At 42.7% G+C, this 26,137-nt stretch overlaps 2 protein-coding genes across 5 annotated transcripts in view; one reads left to right on the forward strand and one right to left on the reverse strand.

Annotated features, from left to right (window-relative positions):
• Positions 1–2,731: 2,731 nt before the first annotated feature.
• selenom (selenoprotein M) lies at positions 2,732–5,585 on the forward strand. Its single transcript, XM_028578509.1, has 5 exons — positions 2,732–3,019; positions 3,828–3,863; positions 4,059–4,093; positions 4,214–4,292; positions 4,829–5,585. The coding sequence occupies exons 1-5, from the start codon at positions 2,924–2,926 to the stop codon at positions 5,057–5,059; spliced, it is 477 nt and encodes a 158-aa protein (XP_028434310.1). The 5' UTR covers positions 2,732–2,923; the 3' UTR covers positions 5,060–5,585.
• A 1,543-nt stretch (positions 5,586–7,128) lies between these two features.
• smtnb (smoothelin b) overlaps positions 7,129–26,137 on the reverse strand; it is a 52,196-nt gene continuing 33,187 nt past the window's right edge. Inside the window, exons 9-21 of one of the 4 annotated variants that reach the window (XM_028577947.1) lie at positions 24,997–25,602; positions 22,640–22,713; positions 13,251–13,436; positions 12,898–12,973; positions 12,691–12,723; positions 11,701–11,880; positions 11,401–11,463; positions 11,216–11,303; positions 10,948–11,124; positions 10,719–10,845; positions 10,399–10,550; positions 8,548–8,725; positions 7,306–7,393 (exon numbers count right to left, since the gene is read on the reverse strand). In XM_028577947.1, the coding sequence (XP_028433748.1) occupies positions 8,578–8,725; positions 10,399–10,550; positions 10,719–10,845; positions 10,948–11,124; positions 11,216–11,303; positions 11,401–11,463; positions 11,701–11,880; positions 12,691–12,723; positions 12,898–12,973; positions 13,251–13,436; positions 22,640–22,713; positions 24,997–25,602 (1,910 nt within the window). In that variant the 3' untranslated portion in view covers positions 7,306–7,393; positions 8,548–8,577. Of the gene's footprint in view, positions 7,394–8,547; positions 8,726–10,398; positions 10,551–10,718; positions 10,846–10,947; positions 11,125–11,215; positions 11,304–11,400; positions 11,464–11,700; positions 11,881–12,690; positions 12,724–12,897; positions 12,974–13,250; positions 13,437–22,639; positions 22,714–24,996; positions 25,603–26,137 lie in introns of all 4 variants that reach the window. The other 3 variants (XM_028577946.1, XM_028577949.1, XM_028577948.1) reach the window with 3 other exon arrangements.

A 26,137-nucleotide genomic window follows, 5' to 3' on the forward strand; every position in this document is an offset into this window, starting at 1 on the left:
GTGTGTGTGTGTGTGTGTGTGTGTGTGTGTGTGTTTTTCCTAACCTCTTTGCTGCTTTCCTCATTATATCCCTTCAGTGTTCCTCTGATGTTCTATTGCAACTCATCACACCAAATTCACATGTTTACTGAAATGCTTTTGAAATCGTCCACTTCACTGGCAATAAACACTGCCTCTGTACATCTTATATATCCCATTTTTGTTGAAGTTGTAGCAAAGGAATTACAGGTATTAATTCAATTTTGTGTTCATTTATAAAGCTTGTGGTGTTGCGTTATGCTGAAACGTTGACATTGGAAATCAGTTGTGTTCTGCCACTATGTACATATATGTTTGACATAATATTAAAAGAATATACATTTGAATATAATCAGGTTGGCCTTAACTGAGCAATTTGCTCAAGAAATGCCTCATGATTAAAGAGACTCAAAAGCATCATCACCGTTTTGACAAATGTACTTCAACTCAGCTCAGGGGCCTGTTTCACAAAACCAAGATAAGGGATTCCCAGTTATCCTGGATGAATTAAGCCTTGACTCGGTTTCATGAAAGTGGAGGCACATAAATCACCATGGAGATTTATTCTGTTCAGCTAGCCTGCTCCCGACCAGGCTAACAGCCAGGATTTATTTAATCCTGGAGCCTTTTCTGATCACCCTGCAGTGGTTTTACCCTATTGTTATCAGCCTGCATTAAAATACAACAGGTGCATATTGCTGTTCATTTAAGTACTGTTATTATTTGAAGTTGTGACCATTAAATAATTATTCATGTGACAGTCATTGTTACTGTTATATTGCTGTATGAAGACTGCTGTTCACATATTGTTGTTAGAAGTTTGATGAATATATTATGGCAGTTGTTGAGATAATTAGAAAAGGTTAATAACATTTCAAATGTGTTTTAAATGAAGTCTGTTACTAAGGGCAATATATACAATGCTGTACATTTCTTTAGTTGACCAATGCCCTTGAATTATTTTAGTTGATTAATTTTCTTTTAAATTCTTTAACAATAAGGATCATGTTTGTTCCTCTTCCATGTACATTGTATTTGGCATTCTTAGCACACAATTTGTGTTGTCCAGTAAACTGGGCCTATAATTTGGGAGGATTGTACAATTTTAAGAACATATTGTAATTGTACAATCCTCCCAAATGATAGTCTTAGTTCACTGGACCAGTAACTATCTAGTGGTGTAGGCTACTTTACATGCATGTAACAACAGGGAGAGGACACCTCAATGGTTTTTGACCTTATATTTTGCTGGGGGGATAAAACTGATGAATATACTCTGTTCCATTCATGTTAACAGTGTGCATGGAATTTATCACTTAATTATCTTTATAGTTTCTAGATTTTAGAGTCCAATTGCTTCAGTGTCTTTATTTCCTATGTCCATATATATGAGGGATCAAGGCATATAATATGTAGAGAAGGAAACTCGTCCTCTATAAAAAAAATAAAACAAACGTTATAAAAAGTGTGGCAGATAATAGCGGACCGACTGAATGATAGTCTTAAAATATACATTTATGAACTACAGCTCTTAACTGAAACCATTCAATGAGTCACTTGTTATTTGCAAAAACGAACAGTTGTACACTTTGCATTAAAAGCGAGCAGTGGAAGTTAATATGACTTAGGACATTTATATTTTAGCCCATGAGAGAGAGAGAGAGAGAGAGAGAGAGAGAGAGAGAGAGAGAGAGAGAGAGAGAGAGAGAGAGAGAGATATTTACGCATCATATTCTAGCGTTGTAGAAAATTGATCTTCATGGTAAATTTCCCGAGTAACATTATCTTCTGCTTACTTTTAAGGCAAAGAGTACAACTGTTAATTTGTGCAAATGATTAGTAGCCTAATTCTTGAATGGAATGATTATGACGGCTTCAATTCAGAGCCGTGGTCAGTTAATGTATATATTTAGGATACAATTACGCATTCAGTCGTTCCGTGATCTTCTGCCTCGCTCTCACTCTTTGTTTCATTACAGCGGCCGTGTTTCTTTTCTTTTTTACAAATAATGTGTTTCACGTCATCATACTTCCACAAGAAGCTGCTGCTCTCTCTGTATAAAGTATGTACAATGCGTATTCTCCATTTTGGCATCAGTAAATCTGTGATCGACCTCGCGGTCTTTTGAGGAAAGCCGTGGACGCGCATCTATCTGAATCACTTCAGCCTGGCTTGACCTAGTCGCTCCTCCTCAGCCTGGCTTGGCCTTCGTGAAACTCACCAAGCCAGGATGCACAGGTTAGACTAGGTCAAGCCTCGCTTTATCGGTTATCCTGGATTTAGATATTCTGCTTTTGTGAAACAGGCCCCAGGTCCCCATGTTTTTTTTTTTTGCCAAACACCAATATGTTAACAACTGTTGATACAATCACTTAAAATATCACATTTTTGGACAGGTGTTTTTTTCCATCACATGTAACTCCTCCTAAATGTAGTAACACATGATTTACTTTGTATAAAGTTCATTGTTCATCAACTTCATTTTTTCTAAATATGAAACAACCCACCTGCCATATTCTGCTTGCGTCATCTTAAAGTAGGCCTAAATAAATAGACTACGTAGGCGATCTTTCAGCCTGTATGGTTTTATAAAGTGATTTCATTCTTTCATTTTAACATTGCCGAGGATTAACCATGGATTGCATCTCACATCTATGGGATTAACTGTAACTTGATGGGGATCTCGCAGATAACCAATGAGCGCCCTCTCCACGCCTCTCTCTTTCTCCTCTGGGAGAAATCTTTGACGTGGCAAGAGGTCCGGACGTGACATATCCGTACATCAGCTCTCTTCCTCCTCTCTTCAGCTGAGTTACGTTACTTACCTACAGACATCTGCAGGTAGCCTACTACTGGTCCTGGAGCAGAGCGATTCCTGGTCCACGATCTGAACCAGGAGAAATAATGTGGCTGATCGCGTTGGCCAGTTTACTTCACTGCGTCTCGGCCTACGACGTGGATCTGAAGAAACTGGACGGGCTGGCGAAAGCGAGGGTGGAGGTACAGTAGCCTAACACCGCAGTTTATGATGCTACTCATAGGCTACGTGAGAATAGGCTGATAGTTGCATTTGAAGGTGCGGCCGCTCTGTGACTACATTTTCAGTCTGATTTGGTTAAATGTATGAATGGATGTGTTTTAATCCTTATATTTCCGTGTTGGGCGCATGCGTGAGTGATTTCTTTTTTCTCCAATAGAGCTGTAGGGATCTCCATGCGTTTACAGTATAGGTTACCCAATTAAATACACAGACTGCGTAGACAACATGTAGGCCTATTTTATGTAATAACCATAAAATTGGCAACAAAACGACAGTTCTAATTCTTATCTGAAAAGGACTGGAGGTCTGATTCCTGCACAAAAGTTTCTGAAACTCAACCCCTCTTTTTGTGAGAAACCATGCACTGTTTCCCCCAGGCTGTCACCAAATCACCACCCTCACCCTGTCACCGTCACCGAAGAAAAGCATGTTATCTGTTGCTATTGTTGTGTTAGTCACACCTGCTACTCAATACCTGCGGCTCGGATTTCTACAAAAATGGGTTAGGCATCCATCCCAGAAGCCTAATCTAAATCTGTGCTCTCAAAGGATGCAACGCTGCAGTGATACCAGAACATTAGAGAAGTGTTTTTGAACAAGGAAGCTAACTCAAACAATTGCATCTCCACAAGGCAGATGTGCATAATTCACATTTCAGTGGCTAAAATATGTCAGTTATCTTATTCCTAATTAAGGGGATGTCTCATTTCTAAAGTATGAGAGCTGCTTGTTTAACTTTCCTGTATCTTATGTTCTGTCTCTTTCCAGACTTGTGGCGGATGACAGCTGAACAGGCTCAGAGAGGTAAGTTACCCCCATCAACAGGAACAAAACAGGCAACACACTGAGCGCCAGTGCCAGAGGCCTGAAAGCCCTGCCTAAAAAAATTCAGCTCACTGAGAAACATTTTAGATCTTGAGTTTCACATAATCCCCCCTACAGATCGGTCACTGAAACCAGCTTTGAGTGAAAAACATTAATCCCCACCTCTGTCTGCAGGTCAAAGCCTTTGTGGTCCAGGACATTCCTCTTTAGTATCCTTTGACTCAAGTACACTGCTGTGACTTGTTCTTAAATATGTTGTTTATAATTTGCACACTGTAAAAAGTCCAGCATTTTCTCTCTGTGCCGATCCTTGACCATCACTACCTTAGCCATAACCTGGTGATGAAGCACATTCCTGGGGCCGACCCTGAGCTTGTCCTCCTGAACCACTATTTTGAAGAGCTGGATGTAAGTCTTTGTTTTGCAGCTTATTTATATTTGCATTGTACTTGTTTCACAATATCAGAGCCCCTATATGTAGACTTGGAATGTGATTATAGCATCTGAGGATGTCATGTGACAATTATGATGTAAATCAGAGTTTGTGTGTTTTCATCCTATTTGATCTGTGGAATTGAAGGGGTTGGAGTCTTTCTAAACCAGTTACTACAGTCAACTTTAAAATACCCCACAAACAGAGTCTGTAAGCATTATTTTTAAAATAAGTAAAAAAAAAAAAATTTGGCTTTGATGGTATAATTTATAGCTGCGTTAATGTTTTTGTCCACTTGGGGGCAGAACTCCATACCAAGCTGTAAACCCACATCTGACTTCACCTTTTAAAGCTCTTATAGCAAATTTCCTAGCAAACTGTTGCCAATTAACACATCCAGCAGACACGGAGCAACACGATGTGTAATGCAGTTTTTCACGCAGCATTAACAGTGACCAGAAAGTAAATTTTAAACTGGAATTATAATGCAACCTGCGTGTGTCCTCCACAGCGGATCGCCCTATCTGACATGACCCGCTCGGAGATCAACAAGCTGCTGGGGGAGCTGGGCTTCTACAAGAAGGCTAAACCTGAGGACGAGGTGCCGGAGGAGTTCCACTTTTCTCCTGCCAAAGACAGCCCGTTTAAAGATGATCCGGCCTATAAACCCTCCACTTCCCATCTTGCCTCAGAGAACGCCTCCTCGGAGCCCAAAGCAGAAACCAAGCATACTGACCTATAACCCGTCAGAGTGGAGAAAAGTAGGGATCTCACAGTACCACTAAGCCCCAAAGCTGCTCCACGACCAGCTGGTTATTGCAGTCGATGACAAACAAAATAAGACCAGCAGGTCATGGATCAGCCCTTGGGCAAGGACACAATCTTAGCATCAGCAAAAGGCCTTTAAAAAGTCCACAGTCTGAATTTGCACATATTGTTCTTGCGATTTGTTCTTATTTTTGCAGCAATAATAACCCAACCGGCTGCTTTGTGAGTGCTTTTCTACTCTCTACAACGACTGGAAGTGTGTACATTTTATTGTTCCATCATGTGTCAGCTGTCTTCAGGATTTTCATCTCTCTTGAGTTCTCTTGTGTGTCTGATTGCTTCCTACCTACTGTGAAACCGAATGAAGCCCCAGGCTGAAAACTGTCTGACTGGCCTGAGGCTGATGCTACATGTTCTGGTGGGTTTGACAAATACACACAAGAGGATTTAAGTTGAAGCATTGTAAAAGAATAAAATAAAATATTTGAAAAATAACCTCATCCTCTGCCTTGCTGTGTTGAATGTTTGTTCTCACGTCTGTGTCCTTCAAAGTGTAAATTTGGCAGATGCATGAATGAATGTAAGCACGTTTGACACTAAGAAATAATCTGGTGTGGAAAAAGCAAACGTTAAGTGTTTTATGGGATGATTCAGAGCAATAATCCCCAACAAATGCACTCATTTCTCAAATTGGTTTAATTTTAATTCACATTTAACTGTCGTGCACAGAAACATGAAATTATAACGTGTTTAAGCTCTTATGTACAGAACTCACTGCTCCGTGGCAGGTGTGTCAGTGGGCAGCGGTGATAATTGTCAAATTTCTCTAAATCTACTAAAACAGAGCTTTGAGAAATAAGTTTCTTCAAAATCAGCTCTGAAACAATCAGATTTTCAACATCTTCTCAAAGGAATCTTAATTTTACAAGCGGAATACAAATCTTCATTTAAAAAATGTCCTTAGCTTAATGTTGTCAAAGGTACAATTGGCAGTTATGTTCAGTCATGATTACTCACGTTTAAAACAGAAAGCCGGCTTTCATCAGGCCCATGAACTCGTTCAAAAAGTGACCCCAATTAGTTTCACAAAACATCGTGATAGCTTGAGCTTATTGACTCACTTTAAGCTTTTGAAAGCATTATGTACACACTAACAAAATAAAAAATAATATATTTCAAAAAGATCTACTCAAGCATAAATAAGAAGCCCTCTAAAAGAGCTGTGTTTTGCAGGGCAAGTCAGTGATGCTGGGGATGATGGCAGAACTGCTGTACACACTGTTTGTACATATGCTGTCAATCAAGCAATAAGAAACGTCAAGTAATGATACAAGTCAGCTGTAGACTACCACCCATTGCTTTTTTTCTTTCTACCTGAATAAAAAAACTTGTTTGACTGCAACGCATTTCTGCTGTTATATTATGATGATACAGTGAAACAGGAGGGGTACAATGTTCAAATAATCTGAAACATGTTCTCAGTAGCAATGTAGAGTTCAGAAAAGTGAGATTACTTATAACAATAAAGAAAGAACATACCTGTTCTAATAACTTAATTGAAATACTTCAAGAGTTTGGTAAAAGTTAAAAAGTACAGAAATTAATGCATCATATGGTTAGGTGTATTTTTCTTCTTCTGTGGAATTACAAACAGAAATGCTAGCAAATTGAAGTGTAGCAGAGAAAAATGTAGGTATAAATAACTTAAAGGGGAAATACTATAAAAATATTTCTCTTTTCTCTCTTGATGTGTTTTTCAGTACACTGGCGTAGTGACACAGTTACTGCTAGTTAAATATCACCTAGTACAAAGCTGAGTACAAAAAAAAAGTACAATTTTAAAGATTAAAAGGTAGTCTTATAAAAATGTTGATGCTCTCTTGCTGGAGAAAGGTGGACTTTACGTGAAAAAATTAATAGACATCACCGCTGCCAAGAAAGAAAATAAGCAAACTGACAAACGTTCTCTCTCTCACACACACACACACACACACACACACACACACACACACACACACACACACACACACACACACACACACACACACACACACACACACACACACACAGCTGGGGAGGGGTGAGGGCTGATGAAGAGGAAGTGGAGGGGAGGGGGTGATGCCACGTCAAGGCTGAACCCTCACTGAGCACAGGTCAGAGGTCACAGGGCCGACCCATGGACATCTCGTATCTGCGCAGGTGGTTGACCAGAGACTGTACGTAGGTGAAGACGCATTTGGAGTCGGGTTTATTACCCATGATCATCATGTCCTCCACTTCCAGCAAAGGCATGCAGTTGGCGTAGCTCCTGAGGAACAGCATACAAGACAGTGTGTATGAGAAAGAGGAGGATGAACAGACAGGATGGTAGAGGACCTGAGTTGGAGCAGAGGAGAGGATATTCTCTTCAGATGTCCAGTCATGTTTATTCATATTTAATCTCGTGATCATTGACACACACACACACACACACACACACACACACACACACACACACACACACACACACACACACACACACACACACACACACACACACACACACACACACACACACACACACACACACACACACACACACACACACACACACACACACACACACACACACACACACCCCTTGTTGTGGTTATGCTCTACTTATTCTTTTAAATCCTTTTTTGTCTCGGTTTTCTCTAAAGCAGTGTGGAAAACCCTTTAAAAGCTCTCTATAAATAAACTTCAGTAATGCAGCGCATTTCAATAAACAGTTTTTAGGAACAAAGACTTCACATGTGAGCTATGCAGGGAGTGACCACAGGGCGGCATTATATCTCCATATACTGTAAACCCTCTGACATCCCAAACAAACAAAGTGTAGAGTACAGGAACAGCACGAGGGCAAATCTCTCATATGAGAAAATAAATGTCAACTACATAAAATCGGTTATGTTTTTTTAAAGGAACTGTAGACATGGGGTTATTCTGCACTTTCCTATTTACACTATCTTTAAAATGCTTCACAAGCATAAACACCTATAAATTCACACTTGATAAAAAGTCAGTGGACAACAAAGCCTTCCCGTTCTCTGCTTTGTTTCTCTACTTCTCTGTTTGAAACATTGAGATACAGCAGTTCCTTTTAAAGTGTTGAGCTGCAAATGGTCCTGGCTCTCTGCCTGGGCCATAGTCTGACTATGCAGAAATGCACACATGGAGACACACACACACACACACACACACACGCACACACACACACACACGCATACCATGTTTGGTACTTTGGACCTCAGTAGCTTCAGATTAACATGAACAATCAGATATCCAAAAGTGTCCAATAAAGGAGTTTTCTGAACATCCACGTTTGATTTAAATCCTAACAGCTGCTTAAAACATGCAGTCACACCTACTCATACACACTCCCTCCATCCCGTCTCTCAGAACCAAAGTAAGGTTCCTTCGTAGGTTTGCCCCCTCTCTCACCATGGGTTCAGTTTTAGGTGGGGTGCGACTCTAGGAGGAGTTTTTGGTTTTAACCAGGCCTTTCGTCACCAGACCTCTGTAGAACTCCTGCAGGTACGTATACACACACTTCCAATCCGGCTCGCGCATCTTCACCATGTCGTCCACATCCAACAGCTGGGGACAGTCCACTAGTTTCCTGTGCCCACACCCAGCAGGGGTGTGGGGGGGGGGGAGGGGGAAGAGGGAGGACGAGGACAGGAAGGAAAGGCAGACCCAAACAGATAGAAACAAAGAATAGAAAGGAGGAGAAGGGAGAAGTACAGATAACAATAGAGAAGGAACAGGACAGAGATAGTGGACATAGTGTGGGAAATAGAGTAAGGACGAGGGAAAAAAAACAAACAGATAAAGCAGTGAGCAGCCAAAAACGAATAAGATTCAGGGTGAAGAGACAGAGGGAGAGAGAAATGACACAAAAAGAAACAATAACATTACATTCTCTGTGTTCACAAATCTAGTGTAAGTTGACATGCTTCATGAACATCATGATACATACATTATGTGGCAAACACACACACACACACACACACACACACACACACACACACACACACACACACACACACAAGACAAAACAAAAAGTCAAATGAGCGTCAGGGGATGCTCATTTAGCCTTTTTGTTTGTGGTTGTTTTTTTCTGTGAAACTTTTGACAATTTCAGAAACACAAGACACGATGAAAAAAACAAGGATTCTGCAACAAAAAAAACAACAACTAAAAGACAACCATATGGTGACTCTAAAAACAACACACTGGTGCACAGGATGGAGTGTGTGTGTGTGTGTGTGTATTGGGATTCCAGATAACAGCAAACTGCTGGGAGGGTCAGGAGTGCCCAGGGAAGTGTGTGATAGTGCAACACAAAGGTGGAAATGCGGGGGCTGTGGTTGGGTGACAGTCCGGTGTTGAGAGCATGAATTATACATCATATCAGCATGGACATTATGCTACTGGGAGCATGTGAGAGCACACATACACACACACACACACACAAAAAAGGTGTGTGTGTGTGGGGGGGGTGGGGGGCGGCATTACAAGTCAGAATGGTGTGATGTAAGAGGGATGAGAAAGAGAGGAAAAAGGAGAGGAGAGATATTAGGAGTAAAAGGAGAGGAAATGTCGGGGGCATAGCCGAGAGCTTGTCCGTTGTTTTTTTTAACCTGGTGGTTGTTTGGGGAGGGTTTGCTCATGGGTCTCTGGTTTAGAGGAGATGGAGGGTGTCACAGCAGTTACTCATAGTAGAGGACAGATGGAGAGTGGAGGTTTAGAGGTGGAGTAATTAGAGTAGTAGCCTTGAGGTGGTTCAAGACACCTGGGAGAGACGACAGGAAAATTAACACTGGGACATCAGTGGAGGAGCTTCCACATGTTCTCCGTCCGTCTCTGTACTTAAGGCTCAATTAGATGATGGCAAAACTGAATAAAAGCTTGAAAGGGATTTTACAGAGAAACGAGAGATGGGTGTGAAAAACCTGTATGATGCAAAGAAAGGGAAATGTTGGATGTTTGGAAAAATGGCTTTGACGGTTTGATTGGAGTGTGTATTCACTCCACGGCAGCCTTGGTTGGAAGATCATGTTTCTATCTTTAAGGAAAGCTAAGCCTGCGGTAGCTTCTTCTGCTCCTCATTTTCTTCCATTTTTTCTTCCAAGCGTACGAAAAATGAAGTCTCACTGCAGCGGATGTGGTTTCTCCAACAACGCTCTCACTTAACAGTCAAAACTTAACAACAATAACAACAACAGAACTGATGTGGTTAGTGGACATGTTACTGGGACAAACGTGTTTTTTTTGTTGGTGTGTACTCACTCTGCAGTGCTGAAGGCCACCTCAAAGTTTTGCCTGCGGTTGCTGGGGCTCAGGGAGGCGTAGTCAAAGGATTCAGGGAAAAAATTGTGCACCAGGGCACAAAATGCCATGCCGTTACTCCAGCTGGATGAAAAATTCTGTATATCCACATGCTGAGGGGAGAAGACAAACTCCAAATAAGTGATGGAAAGATTCCAAAAGTAGGAAAATATTATCTCAGCCTATCTTGTCTTAATCATCAGGTTCAGCTACAGCTCCACTGGTTGACATTACAGATGAGCACTAAACACACAATGGGTTGCCATGGCAGGTTGGCTCACCTCATACGAGCGGGTCTTGGCACGGCACCAGTCGAGCAGCATCTGCTTGATGGAGTTTGCGTTGGGTACACCAAAGCTGGTGGAACGCTGGACCTTGTTTACCTTGGCGACCGCCTGATTTCCAGGGCTGAAAGAAAAATTAGCTTTGTGTTAACATTTAGATGCTTCGACCTGCTCATTTTCTTTCTTTGGTAGTGTTTGGTAGTAACACCTCTCTGTTTATCCTTACCCTCCTCCTTCCTTCTCCAGCTTCTCTATCATGGCTTTGCGGGCCTGCATGGCCGAGGTCTTCGGCAGAGTCTGAGCCCTCATCAGCTCCTTGCGCCTCTCTGCCTGCCTTCGCTCCACTGCGGCTAACCCGCCACTGCCGCTGCGGGACGATGTGTCATCCTCGCGATCAAACACACTGAGGCAGGGACACGTACAGCAAGTTAATCTGCAAAAGTCCACGGATTTCAAATTGAGTGTAATTACTGTGCTGATATTTAGTGACCTACCTGCCCACTTTTTTGCTTGTGTTGGAGGAGGAGGAGGAGGAGGATGTGGAAGAGCTGTAGCTGAATGATTTGGACTGGACTGTCCCTCCTGAGATAATAAACAAAAACACAGACATATGAACGATATTGGTGATATAACTGTAATAACTATACAGAATTGTAAGAGAAATAAAGTAATGACTCACTGTCTGTTTTCTGCACATAACTGGCTTCGACGACAGTGCTGCGTGTTGATCGGATCCCATCATCTGTAAACACAAACACTTGAAATGATGTACATATTGGACATATCTGTTTCATGACTGTCAGTAGCCTTTCAATTTGTTTTTCATCTGCTTTTACAGTTAACTTTTACCTCCCAAGATGCCTTTTGTGTCTTGCAATTGTGAATAACAAGTCACTGTGAGTGGTTAAAATACAGGTTCAAAAAAGGTTCAAAAGAAAGTTTCAGAAATGCAGGAAGGAAAGAGAAAAGAAAAAACTACCAGATGAAGCAAAGCGGTCTGTCTTGGTGACTTGACTGAGTTTGGAGCCATCCGCTGACTTCTCCACCTTCCTCATCACCACCTCTCCTGCTCCGACACCAGCGAGGCCTTTCTGTGTTCGCTCTTCTCTCTGCTGCCGGAGCTCCTGCAGACGGGTCTCGCGCTCCTTTTCTCTCTGGTCTGTGTGGAGGAGAGGAGAGAAGGGACGGAGAGAAGGGACAGAGAGGTGGAGAGATGATGTAAGTGGAAAAAGAGGAGGAGGAGGACAAAAGGTCCTAAACAAACTGACAGCACCTCATCTGACAGCCACAAAGATGGATTAAAAACAGGGCTTCCAAATTTGAAGCGATACATTTCAGGATTTTTTTTTTTTTTTTTTCACAGTACCGTAAAATTCCTCTGAACACAAACACCCACACATGGGAGGCTCGGAGCTGAGCCAAAGTTGTCAAGTAGTATGTACTGCGCAAACATATCAGATCAAAGAGAGCAAACACACTCTGACCGTCCTCTGTGGAAGGCTGTGCCAAGTTCAACAATGTCCAGAATACTGATACCTTAACACCTGCAGGGCTACCTAAAGCTTTGACCTGAGAGTGTGCATTATTTAAACCTACTATGCAGTGTTTTTTTTTTGCCCTTGGTATGCTCCATGCCACTGAGTGCACTGAACTTTTACAGATCAAATAAGGAGGTTCAACTGTCAGCCTAATGCAACCAGACGCCTGGTGAAACCATATGTCAAGCACTCACAGCAAGAATACACCAAATGTGGTACACGTTTTAGCAACAATGTTGCAGCACACTGAGGTGAGTGGGAAACCAGGATTCATGCACTCTAACAAAACTGTCAACAAATCCTTCATCATCCACCACAGAGGGCTGAGAGATAAACTGTTGTGGTCCGACAATGACAGGATGGTGCACACAAAAAGACAAATGCAGGCAAGTATCAATTGTTAATGCACACTGCACACCAACCTGCCCTACCTATCTCCTCTTGAGTACATCCCAGCATGGCCTCTGAGGGCAGAATGGATAGAAATCATGCAGAAATTGTAAATTCAAAACCATCAGGCTTGATTATAATGGCGATGTGTCTACCTTTGATGATTTGAAAGAAAGCAGTTGTCATGATAAAATGATGGAGCAAAAACTTTGATGTGGTTGGAATACCAGGTAGAAGATTGTTGTTACCTCTCTTTCTCTTGCGAAGGTCTCTCATTGCTGCACGGATCATCTTCCTCTCTTCAAAGTCTTTCGACTCATCGAGCTGTGGAAGGAAAAAAAAAAAAAAAACACAAACGGAAACAATGAGGTCAATCCTCACAAAAAGCCAACGTAGCATGGCTCTATGTATGCATGCAGTTGTAACATAGCATTACGCATACACACAACACCAAGCCAAGACTTTTCCAAACACACCGTTGCATAGTGAGACATTCAGTGTTATTACACAAACTTTCTGCATGACTGAAGCTGCTGTATTTGTTACAAAGTGGTGCTTTCAAATGTAAATCATCCAGAATTATAACTTGGGTGTGAAGTACCATTTTGTCAAGGAGCTCTTCGTCCTCGATAGCAGCCAGCTGTTCTTCAGTCAGTTTTCCGGAGCGCTCGTCGGGTTTGGCCCGAGTGCTGGAGCCGTTGGGGATGGCCGGGACGTGACACGCCACCTGGGCAGACGGTCCAGCTGAAAACACCGGCTCAGACGCCACGACGGGCTCCGTCTCCATCTGCACAAGTCACATAACACAAAAACACACAGCATGAGCACATACACACAGACATGCAAAAAGATGCAGTTACATTAATTTGTTTCATTGTCTATGTTCATTTAAATCCATTCAAACAGTCATTTGTGACCGTAGTTGCATATGTGTTTTCTTTAACGGCACTATCTCTCTGCCCAAAAGTGTTCAAACAAAGTTAATCAGAAAACGGTATATCACTGAAAACACCAGTGAATCATTCATTCAGCTTTTCTCCTCTACACCCACCCTCACTGGGGCCTCAGTCACTGAGCTTGTAGATAATTTCAACTGTAAAATTACAAATGTTATTGATGCTATTGCTCCCCCGAATTGTTTGGCTTCTGATCTTCTACAGATTGTAAACACATCTCTGCTCTCAGGTATCTTCCTACAGGCCCTGAAAACTGCAGTCATCAAGCCACTCCTAAAAAAGAACCATCTAGACACGACACTAATGAGCAACTATAGGCCAATATCAAACCTTCCATTTTTAAGTTAAATCATAGAAAAAGTGGTTTTTCCAACAACTCAACCTTTTCTTATCGCTTAACAACAGTTTTGATGCCTTCCAGTCAGGTTTTCAACCACACCACAGCACTGACACGGCTCTTGTTAAAGTCTTTAATGACATCCACTTAAACACAGATAGTGGCAAAATTTCAGTCTTAGTATTACTTGATCTCAGTGCTGCATTTGATACGGTAGACCATGACATATTGCTTGACCGATTGGAAAACTGTGTTGGTCTTTCTGGCTCAGTACTAAAGTGGTTTGAATCCTATTTAAAGAATAGGGACTACTTTGTGTCTATAGGTAATTATACATCTGAGCATACAAATATGACGTGCGGAGTTCCCCAATACTCAGTTCTGGGGCCTCTTCTGTTCAACATCTACATGCTTCCACTGGCTCAAATTATGGAAAACAACAAAATAAGTTACCATAGTTATGCGGATTACACACACAAATTTACATAACCTTATCGCCAGGGAACTATAGCCCAATACAACAATTAAATATGTGCATTGAACAGATTAATGATTGGATGTGCCAGAACTTTCTTAAATTAAATGAAGAAAAAACGGAGGTGGTTGTTTTTGGAGCAAAAGAGGAACGATTGAAAGTCAGCGCTCAGCTTCAAACGACAATGTTAAAAACAACAGACAAAGCAAGAAATCTTGGTGTAGTCATGGACTCAGACCTAAATTTTAAAAGCCACATTAACATAATTAAAAAATCAGCCTATTATCACCTTAAAAATATATCAAGGGTTAAAGGGCTTATGTCTCAGCAGGATCTGGAAAAACTTGTCCATGCTTTTATCTTCAGTAGACTTGACTACTGTAACGGTGTCTTTACAAATCTCCCTAAAAAAATCAATCAGACAGCTGCAACTGATTCAGAACGCTGCTGCTCGAGTCCTCACTAAAACCAAGAAAGTGGATCACATCACTCCAGTACTGAAGTCTTTACACTGGCTTCCAGTGCCTCAAAGAATTGATTTCAAAATACTTTTACTGGTTTATAAATCACTAAACGGTTTAGGGCCAAAATACATTTCTGATCTGCTACATTATGACCCACCCAGACCTCTCAGGTGGTCTGGGACAGGTCTACTTGTTGTCCCCAGAGTCAGAACTAAACAGGGGAAAGCAGCGTTCAGTTTTTATGCTCCACATATCTGGAACAAACTCCCAGAAACCTGTAGGTCCGCTGCAACTCTGTTCTTTTCAATCTAAGCTAAAGACTTATCTTTTTGATGTTGCTTTTCTTTAAATAATCTATTTTATTAACTTTAATTTCTTATACTGCACTGTAACTTTTATTCTTATACTGCACTATCAATTTTATTCTTGTCTTTTCATGTTTTTAATTTGTTTATTATTGTTTTTTAATTGTTTTCTAACTGCTCTTTAATGTTTTATGTAAAGCACTTTGAATTGCCCTGTTGCTGAAATGTGCTATACAAATAAAGCTGCCTGGCCTTGCGTTGCCTTGCATTGTCATCTGAGAGCTCTTGCAGGACGAATCCCCTAACCTAAAGCTCAGGCTTTTAAGTTGTACACTTATGAAAAAAGCATGGGGTTTATATAAAAAAAAAAACATAACTGCAGCTTGCTGACATTTAGGACGTGATAAGCACAAGAGAATTTTGGTTAAATACGCTGCAGCCATAATAGACCTGAATGTGTGAAGTAGGCTCCCTCTAATAATCTCTTTTTGTACCAAGACTGCCAGATCGCCACGTCTCATCATTTCTTCCATCCCCTCCGCCTCCCAGCCATGCCAGAGAGGGTGACAGTGAGGACATGAGAGCGAGAGCACCCCTGCCAAGTTACTGTTACCGTAGTTCATGGAGTGTGACTGACACACTGAATGTCTAAATGATACAGAGCTGCTGTAAAGCAAAAGTTTATGTGACAGGTTCGGTACACCATTATGGCTGGAAGATGGGAACAATGCATTAGCAGATATAAACTCTAAGGAGATGGTATATACACCAAAGAAGGAGTGGTGAGCGTAGGAGCAAAAGTAAAGAGTGAAGGAACATGGTGAAAAGGAAGCAGAGCACCAAGAGAACAAACATAACATTATAGGTTGTTAATGTAAACCTAGATATTTACAGTACCAGCATATTTGGAGTGACCATAAATCCTACAGAAAACAACTCTTACATTTTCATTACATATGGTGCTGAATGCCTGCGGCAGACTATGAGCTCTAGCTGTGGCTTCAATGCTTTTGTTGTAACTGAGTCCAGGTCCAGATATAGCTTAGACAACTGGCCCCGTCCCTATCCACAGCTGCCCGGTCCTCCTCCCTGTGGGCCCCAGCAGGGCCAGGTCTCACCAGTGAGGTAGAATGCCCAGCGCAGCCACTGTGTTGTGTGATCACGGGTGGCCACTGGTTTTAAGACTTTTCTGGACATGGGACAGACTGGACTGAGAGGCACTTGACCGACGAGGAATGTTTTGGGACCCAACATAGCCAAACAAGGCCTCTGATAGAGGCAATGAGGGAATGCCAGTGGAGTGAGAAAATCCCAGATAACCTTAGAACCCAAGACATAATTTAATTCAGCTTCAGGATAGTTTTCAGCATCCGGGTAAATGCTCTTTTTATTTAGTTCTTCTCTAATGAGAGGGCTACTATTCTTCTGAAATGTTTTTATTTCACCACTTAGACCAGCAATACAGTCTCTACCAGCAGAATTATATCAAGCTGACATGGGAGAAATAGCTGATATTGCACCACGGCAAAATAGTCAGATAAGGTCACCCCTCATTATCACAATTACGAGAGTAACATTTCAAAGAAGGCCATCACCTTTACTGGAATAGTTGATTGGCAGACCCAGCTGTCTTTGCAGGATTAGACAGGAATATGAACACTGGCTGGTTGAATAACTGAAGATAATGCAGCAAATACTCAATATACATCAAAATGACACCAGTGTACACAAACACACACACACAGGGTTTGTTATGGGATTTTAAGCGTACACAGAACAAACAAGGCTAAAGATGAGGGCCGAGAGTTATCCTGTCAGTCATGTGCATCAATCTCTATAATGATAATGTACATAAGACCTTAAATCCCATTCTTGTTCTGAAGCCAGACAAGTAAAACCTTTTCATTTATGGCTACTTTTTAGAAGAAAATAAAATATCTAATGCTAAGTTTATGTTCCTGCCAAAGTTTACATTATGGATGATCTGAAAATGGCAAACTATAGGTCAGGGCCACGGTAACTGTTAAAACATGGTCATTGTTTCCTCCACCAGGCAGTGTATCCACTCACACTTGCATGCAGACACACATGAGAGCCAGGATCAGAAAAGCATGGTGTTGGAGGATTGGAATACCTCTGTGACAGATTGCAGTGAAGTCCTCCACATAAACACAATCTGTCAAAACTGACTGACAGCTGAGACAGCCTTTGTTTTTATTTTTGTTTTTTTTAAAAGAAGTAAGGATAGAATGTAAGATTAAAACCAATGGAAAGCTAAGAGAGATTGAACAGCAAGTCAACAAGTACGTGAGCAAGAACATAGAGCGTCACTAGCAAGGGACGTAAAAGTACTCATGGCCAGCTCCACATGTATTGTCAACACTGGAACAAAAGACACTCCCATTCTTCACGCAGCTTTTCTGATTTAAAAGCAGTCATGATCAGAATCATTAACAGAGAGCGGTACCGTGCTGTTGTTGCAGGAAATGTTTGCCATCAAAGAAGGAGCAGAGAGGGAGCGGTGGGTTGCAAAGGTGGGGGGGTGAGGGACAGGTGAGGGCTCGGATTTCTGAGGTATGCTTGTCCCAGTAGGTACAGAGTCTGAGTCCTGGGGGCATGATAAAGGTTCCTGGGGTATGCTTGATGGAGTATCCAAGAGAGTGCTAGCTGCACTGGATGGGGAATCTTGGAGAGTACAGGATGAAGTATCATGTGGCGCTTCAAGTGCAGTGTCCTGGGGTGTCCAGGCTGGAGGATAACTGCAGGATGTTAGAATATCACTGGATGAGGATGGAGAATCACTGGATGACGTTTTGCTTTCACATGGAATTGTAGGTGAGCTTTCCTTTTTGGGCACTACATGCAGTAACGTATCAGGTAGCCCCATTACCTGGCACAGGGCCTCCACTTGCCTCACCAGCCTTTCTTGCTGAATCCTCACTCTCAGGTTCTCCTCCTGCAAACTGGCAATGGCCTCGGCCAGAGGACCCACCTGAGCTGCAGCCTCCTCCAGACGGGCATCCACTCGCTTCCCAAAGGCCTGCAGGTCCCTATGGATCTCCCCCACTGCACACTGTCGGGTTAATTCAAATTTCCTCTGGCAAAACTGCTCCTCTTCATCCTTTGCCTCCTCCTGAGCAAGCAGATCACCAATCACCTCTTCCAGGCCAGACTCTGCACAAGCGCTATCTGGGCTGCCCAAAGCCTCTGGAGCCTGTGAGGCTGGTAGGAAGTCCAGGTTTACTCCAGGCATGGCCAGACCAGCTGCACCCAATATCACACTGGCCAAAGTCAGTTTAAATCCCAAAAACTTAAGTCGGGGTGTAAGATCAGAGAAGTCAAAAGGTTGTGGTCTCAGATGGGAGTGTAGGTGTCCTCTCTGTCTGTCTGTCTACGGAGACCTTCCACAACAATGCACGTTCTATATACCCCCCCAACAAATCTCCCCTAGCCAATGAGCATGCAAGGAATCCTGTTTCCCAGACAGCAGTAGCACCACCTCCTTATTTCAAGGGGTCATGGACACATCTATGTATCTCCTGGCCCGCCATCATTCCTCTGAGCCAGTCAGTCCTGGGGCACTGGTGGAGGCCAGAGGGGGAATGGTAGCGGCAACAATTCAGAAAACTCACCCCTCCCTTTTTGAACTTTCCTTTTATTTATAGCCGTTGTCCTTCACACCTCGACTGGCAGGCGACGCTAGGTTTAGATGTGAATCAAGGCCTGGGCTGAGTGGAGTTGCATGTTAGTGTTTCACTCCTCATAAAATCGCTTTCTGACCAAATGCAACTGCGTCATGACTAATCAGGTCAGTTGTGTAGCATGGCTGTGATTCAAGGCAGAGGGAAGATCAGTCCATGAAGGACAACATGCTTAGGGCCATGACCCAGCAGACAGGGTGAGGGTTAGCTGGGGCCCAGTTCTCCGCGCCTCTCGGCAAGGATGTTGGGAAGGTCAATGCGGCCCTTCCAATATTTTGTTTTAGGCTTACTGACAAAGCAGCATGGGCCCAGCTGCTGCTCATGTGGATGCTTCAAGTGCTGTTGTGATAAATTAAGAGCTCTCCAAGAGCGCTGACAGAAGTCTGTGTGTGTACACTGTTCATAGTATAAGATGCTCAAGTACATCTTTGAAATGCCTACTGACAATTTATTGGCATATTGCAGACCATGTAGAGAAATCGAATGGTACATACTGCAGCTCTGAAGGAAGCCCAATAAGAAGCAAAATGTGATTAACCTGTAATTCTTGATTACATGCCAATACATCACAAGCATTAAACTGATTTTACACAACAAAACACTGTAAATATCTGTAACTTCAAAATGCAATGTCATGACTATATAACCAATTTTTATTAATGATCTAAACACATAAACAGTGCATGAATCTAAGATCAAAATAATCTATGCTGGCCGAGGGCAACAGTGGTCTCTCCTGGGATGTACAGGTAAGCAAATCAGTTTCCAAAAACAAATCGGACCTCGAGGGAGAGAAATGTGACTGGCAGCAGGGAAAGTGGGTCAAAACCCAAGAAGGACATGGCTTTAGTCTTACCATGCATCAAAGCCCTAACACACTTTACCCACAGCAAAGCAAAGTGATGTAGAAAGACAAGGAGCATGACAAATGTAGACTGAAAGTACATACACACACACACACACAACAATTTTCTACATATATATGGGTCTGTATTTCTGATTATGGCAGAAACATATGTAGTGGAAACTGTATCTCTTCTCTTATGTATGTGACCACGTCTGTGGCTACTGTGAACCCTCTGCTGCCATTCACAAAAGATTTTCCAAAAAATAATAGCTTCCAACAGTGCTCAAAAATAAAGCAATGCAGAGATTTTAGTCTAAAGAAGAACCAACATGAGGAAGACAATCTAAATCTAAAATGGCAATAAAACGTCATCCAGACATTAGATAATCTCACATCTTTTTCTCCTCAGTCTGCAGACCAGGCTTAAATCTGTGACACGTGTGAACTGGTTGGGTAACCAGCATGTTTCATGGATCAGCAGTATGTTAACAATGGGGTCCTTCTTCCTCCCTGCGACACGAGACAATCTTTCACTGACTGTGGGCCTGTGTGTCCATGTTCACGCAGCAGCACTTTACCAGTGTGACCCAGAGCTTGGCAGTAATCTCCATGACCACTGTCCTGTCATCACTCTGGTAATTAAGCTAAGGCATTGTTTATATTTGTGTTCAAGGCCGAGCGCAGTGGTCGGCATGGACGGACAGCTGAGATGAGTAAGAGCAGCTGTGGTCACTCGGAGCAGGAGGCATCAATATTCAGCTGCTGGTCTTACCTGTCTGAAATGAACTTCCATTACTGCACTGAAACACTACAAGCATCTTGACCTTGCCATTAACTTTATCTTAATGTTGAATGAATAACAAGGAGCAGCTCCGTCTCTTTAGCTCACATTTGTCCCCTCATTGTTTCAAAGTCTTTCCATTGCTTATTTTATCTCAAATGTTTCTCTCCATTGACTCTCAAATAGATTGTAATCTATAGGCAATTCACTGCAAGAACAACTTGTTTTATTGGAATTAAAAAAAAAAAATACCATAAAAGAAATAGGGGAGGTTGTGAGTGCTGAAGTTAGACCACCGAAGAGAAGCCCAGACCACCCAAACAGATGAGAGTCCCAGACAGGAACCAGTGTGGTCAATAAACAACAATCAAACACTAAACAGGAAGAACATATTAAAAGTAATTTTACGCCACTTTGATATCTGCACCCTCTTCTTCTTATAATGAACATATGCACTAATGTGAAAGGGTACTTGTATAAGCTACTTTCACATGAATCCTCCCCTGACCTGTCACACAACCTTGCACTTTGACTAAACCAGGGAAAGTCAGAGGAAGAATTGTCTCTAGATCAGTCTGAAGGTAACTAAGCTGCCTCCCCTCTGGTTGATGCTAACCAATGTCATCTGCCAAGTCACTCAGGCTCAGTGTTTGTATGGGAAAACTTGTGCAGGTGAAATATCAACAGTCAGTGTCAGAGTGACGAGAAGAGAAAGACTTACTTACTGTCATAGCCATGTGTTTCATCAATGCATGCATTCATGTTGAGCCTATACAATGCTGATGCAGTTGTTCGTATAGCTATGAATGTGAATCTCAGCCTTGCATGCAGTCAGCAGGATAGTAACAATTTAAGGCTAAACTAATGATTGGTGACTGGCTATAATCAATAACAGTGAGAGGTCCTGGGAGGTAAATAAACTATTCTAATTGAAAAAAGAAGATCATATGATGCAGACAGCATATATTTCTTTTAGCATAATTTAAAATACATCATGTTTAGTAATATCATACCCATGTGAGTACACGCGCAAAGACATTACCTGCATGCCGTTATGGTAAGGTTGTAGCAGCACTCAGCTCAGACAAATATAAACATCAGCTCCTGCAGAATCTTTGTCCTCTTCTTCCTACAAAATCCCTTTTCTACAAGGCTCTGCTGTGGTATCGTAGTTTGTACCTGCCCTTGTGTTTGTGCGTCTCAACAAGGGCATATCTGATGGAGTCTCATTCCAACACCTTAAATGTACCCCGCAGCCTTGTGGAGCCTCCTCTCAGCCCTAATTAACCAGCTCCCAGATCCCATAACCAGATTACAGCTGCGCTAGACACAGGGGTTGGAATACACAGCCATTTAAGAGAACACAGGACACCACTTCTCCTCTCCTGATCCTCTCAATCCCCCACTCTCCATTTATCAGGACACTTCCTTTCATGGAGGAACGAGGAGGTTATAAGGAATGAGGCAAATGGGAGTTTAGCTGTTCCCCCAGAGGTCACTGTGAGACGGGAGGGGATAATTAGACTCTGATCATTTCCTTCCTATCAGAGTGTGCAAATTAAGAGGCTAGAGTTGAACCTTTAGGTTTTGGCCCCCTGAGAAAAGATGCGATGAAGAACTTGTGTCAACGTGTTTCGATGCAGCTGGACAGCAATCAGTGTGCATGCAGACAGACAGGTGTGATTGGGGACTGAGATAAATCTCAGTGGGTATGGCCTGCCGAGAGAAAAACTAGGAATGCCCGGAGCACCTCCCTCTCCCTCTCTCTCCTTCACATACCCTACAAGGACAGATGTGACTGGCTACCCACTCTGTGTTTGATAAACACTGTTCTTCCCTCTCCTCCCTCCCTTTCTCACACTCTGTCTGTCTTTCACTGTCCTGGCTCACTTACTTTTCAGGCCTTTATAGGGGATTGCTGTGACAGGGACGCAGCAAAAACAAAGCGGAATTCAATTAAGTCCGTTGGGAATGAAATAGTATGAAAATAAAGCGTTAATCTTTAATTGGAAGGAACGGTGAATGTGGTTTTGATATTTGTTTGTCAGGTTCTGTCACCAGATTCTCCGAAGCCTCAATGTTTTGATCATTTCTAAGAAAATAATTTGCAAAGGCAGCCTGTACCTTGATGGAGGATCCGGAGGAGAGGCTGGATGAGGAGATCTTGAACGGTGTAGCTCTGAGGCCAAGGGTCAATTCTGAAACAGACATAATGAAGAGACAAATTTATATGGATTCTATGTATAAAACATTTTATTTCAGGTAGATATAGTCCACAGCTATGGGTTGAATAAAAACAAACTCCAGAAAGACAAGAAAGGTCCCGGCGCCCATATGCCATATGGTGGCCATTAGTCAGTTACATAAGCTGCCATAGCCATAGTGTAATAAACAACACAGTCTCATGTCTAATGAGAGACAAGCGAGAAAATGTAGATGACGCCACCTTTAGTCCTCTTTATTCGCCTGCAAGAGTGCATTGCACATGCATTTCCTTGTGCCCTGTTGTCAAGCTATATGATACAATACAGGATTGATGCACACCAGCCCAGCATAGTGTACATTTAAGACTATTGGTAGGTACTTTTGAAAGAAACTGGAGACACAATCCCAACCTGCCTTTGGTCAGAGGGAGACAGGCAGGTTCCCAAAAAAGGAGCCCAAAACCATTAAAGCAAATTGAGCTGAGAAAAAAAAAAAAAAAAAACAGTGGGACCCTCATGAAGGAGCCCAGTGGGGCTGCCAGAATGTGTCGGGGGTGTTGGTTGTAAGAGGTGTAATTGCACAGGTCCAGCTTGAGTCTTAAATAAACTGTTTGGGTTGGAGGTCCCGGTTGCTGGGAAGAGCTGAAACTTAAGACGGCTTGTTTGGACAGACGGTAATGGCAGCTGCAGCAGCTCTGCTTCTGAAACAGACTGAGATTCAAGCTATTCATGTTTTTGCTTATTGCAATTATTGAATCCCTGCTGGTACCGTTTGCACTATGAGTATGTACTGTGCTGAGTATGTACATGTACAGGAACAATGTGTCGCTGCTTAACATGCTTAATAACTACTTGACAATAAAGAAAATCACACCATCTAAGTATGCTTCATTGAAAACTTGCTGTGGCTCTCTAACACCTACAAAATGCTACATATTTTAGTAATTAAAAGTTGCAAGTAGTGTTTTTCAGTGTGACGTGACTGATAGAAAAAGCAGATACGGTTAGCTCAATACAACTGATAAGGCCATGCATTATTTTGAAAGATATTTATATATTTTCTTCCTTCATCAGCCACCATGTTCCAGGGAAAACTGTCTCATTATTTTGTTCCATAAAAGTTATTTTCACGGGACGCCCCAATGGCCGGCCCAGAAGTTAAAGCCACCTACACATGATATGCGGTGAAACTGCTCGCTGGCCGTTCCATTGTTTTCCTATGGGGAGAGCAGTGCCGCCCAACTAGGCGCAGCGCTACCCTTGCCATCCGAATTGTCGGCGTGGGCTGTGCTCAAATTTCAAATTATTTCAACTTTGACCTACTTGCCGCTGACCTTTCAAGGCACAACCATGGGCGCAACCAATTCCAGAACGTTCCTCCTCTGCGCTTTGCCTCTTTGCTCTGCGCCCTACCTCACGGTTTTGCTGCGGATCATATGCAGGAGGCTTAAGGGAGTGACCTTGAACTGCAACATCCCTGGTTTGTGTCCGCCCCGGGGTCCTATGATGCAGGTCCTTTCCCATTGTGCCCACAGGGTCTAAAACTGCTGGGCCACCACTGGCTAACTCATGACTTTCGTTTCTATGTTTTCATTTCTTATCAGACAAAGTAATCAATTAACTGGTTTCCCAGTTCTTTTCTCATTTAAATGAACACCCAATGAATATCTACAGCATGGAACAAAAAAACACTGTACTGTGTTGTTCTATCAGGCTTCTTCAATTGCACTGTAACAGTATTACTATTCAGTCTGGCCTGAGACAGACAATTATTGTTTCCTTTGTCCCAATACACTCGCTTCTGTTGACTACTGACCTCATCCCCTCCACATTGCAGCATCTTGCCCACTATTATAACAAATACCCTTGAGTACAATCACGCTGTTTCATATTCAGCCCTAACAGTTATCCCCACTCATGCATGCGCTTTGCATCATCCCACTTGTGACCAATTCCTTGGTGCCGGTCGCCTCCCACAGCGACTGGGATTCCATTGTGATCCAAGGGTTGATATAAGCAAGGAAAGACATATAGACGCTAAATTAAGAGTCATACAGCCTGAAATGCAGTGGGCCGCAGATCGACATACTGTACGACCTCCATAGAGAGCTTTAAAAAGGTTTTCATCAAAAGGTTTCACCTAAAAAGCATGGTACATTAAGTGGTTAAAGAAACATAAGTGTTCCGTCATCATTCCAATCCTGAAGTAATAATGCATCATGTGAAGCGACTTATTTGAGCACTGACTGAGCTAGACTTGTTGGTTGGTGCTCCTACCTGCTCTCTGTCCAGGTGCATTAGAGGTAATGCGTGGGGTCACGTTGGTGATGGGTACGATGTTGCCCCGAGGGGAGGACGTAGAGGAGGTGGTGGTACGTCCATCCTTGATCTCGATGGTGAGGAAAGTCTTCATGTCTGGGTCTGCCTCTCCCTGGGTGACCTGCTGTCCAGCTGCTCTCCCTGGGCTCCTGTCTTCCTTTGAGTTACTGGAGGCATGCACATCTTTTTCAGCTGGATGCCTCGTCCCACCCATGGAGTTCTGCCATTGGCTAGCTGAAGACAGAGGTTTGTTAGCCACACCTCTTGGCTGAGGTATGGCCTGACTATGGGATGCGGCAGGGGTGCGGGAAGTGGAGTCCACACATGGCCCTGCTGGCTTGTCTCCAGATGTGCTGAGGGATGCTGCTGTGTGTGTAAACAGCTCAGTGGCTCTGGAGAGATTTGTCATGCCGCTACTGCCAGTGGTGGTCCCGTTCCTTAGAGGATCTTTCTTCAAAGCTGGGACGTTTGGGCTCTGGCTGGGCTCCGTGAACTTGCGCATTCGATCACGTACAGAGTTGGTGCGGTTGAATTGTTCCAATATAACATCTTTCTTCTCAGGTGCTGTGAAGACATAATGCAGGAGGGGAGTTGAAATCACAGAAAAACACAGAGCCTGGATCCCTTCCACTATTCAGGATGAATTCAGCACACATACAGTATCTCTTGCTCTCATCATCAGCTCCTCCTCCACCTTAAAAGCACTCTACAAATCCCATTCCTCTTTTCCTCATCTCTCTACATTTTGTTCCTGCCCCTTCATTTTGCTTGACTTAACCTCCCCCGTTTCACCGCCTTTCAGTTTCTATTTTTTGGACTTTTCAGGACATGTATCTTCCACTCATGGATATATTTTCATTCTCTCATCCGTAATGTTGTCAGATAATGTGTACAAAGCTCACGATTTGGCACAGACCCTCCAACGGAAAAAAACACTAGTCATTAGAGGAGAAGAACTGAAGTCATCCTTCCAAAGAAGCTGCTCAGAAGGAAGACCACAGTTGATAGAACAATGGACACAAAAAAGAACACTGTCTGTTAGAAAGAGAGAAAATTATGTAAATCATAACAATTATAACACTCCCTTCCCAGCACACTT

This window comes from Perca flavescens, chromosome 5 (genome assembly GCF_004354835.1).
Source record: "Perca flavescens isolate YP-PL-M2 chromosome 5, PFLA_1.0, whole genome shotgun sequence".
NCBI classification, from domain to species: domain Eukaryota; kingdom Metazoa; phylum Chordata; class Actinopteri; order Perciformes; family Percidae; genus Perca; species Perca flavescens.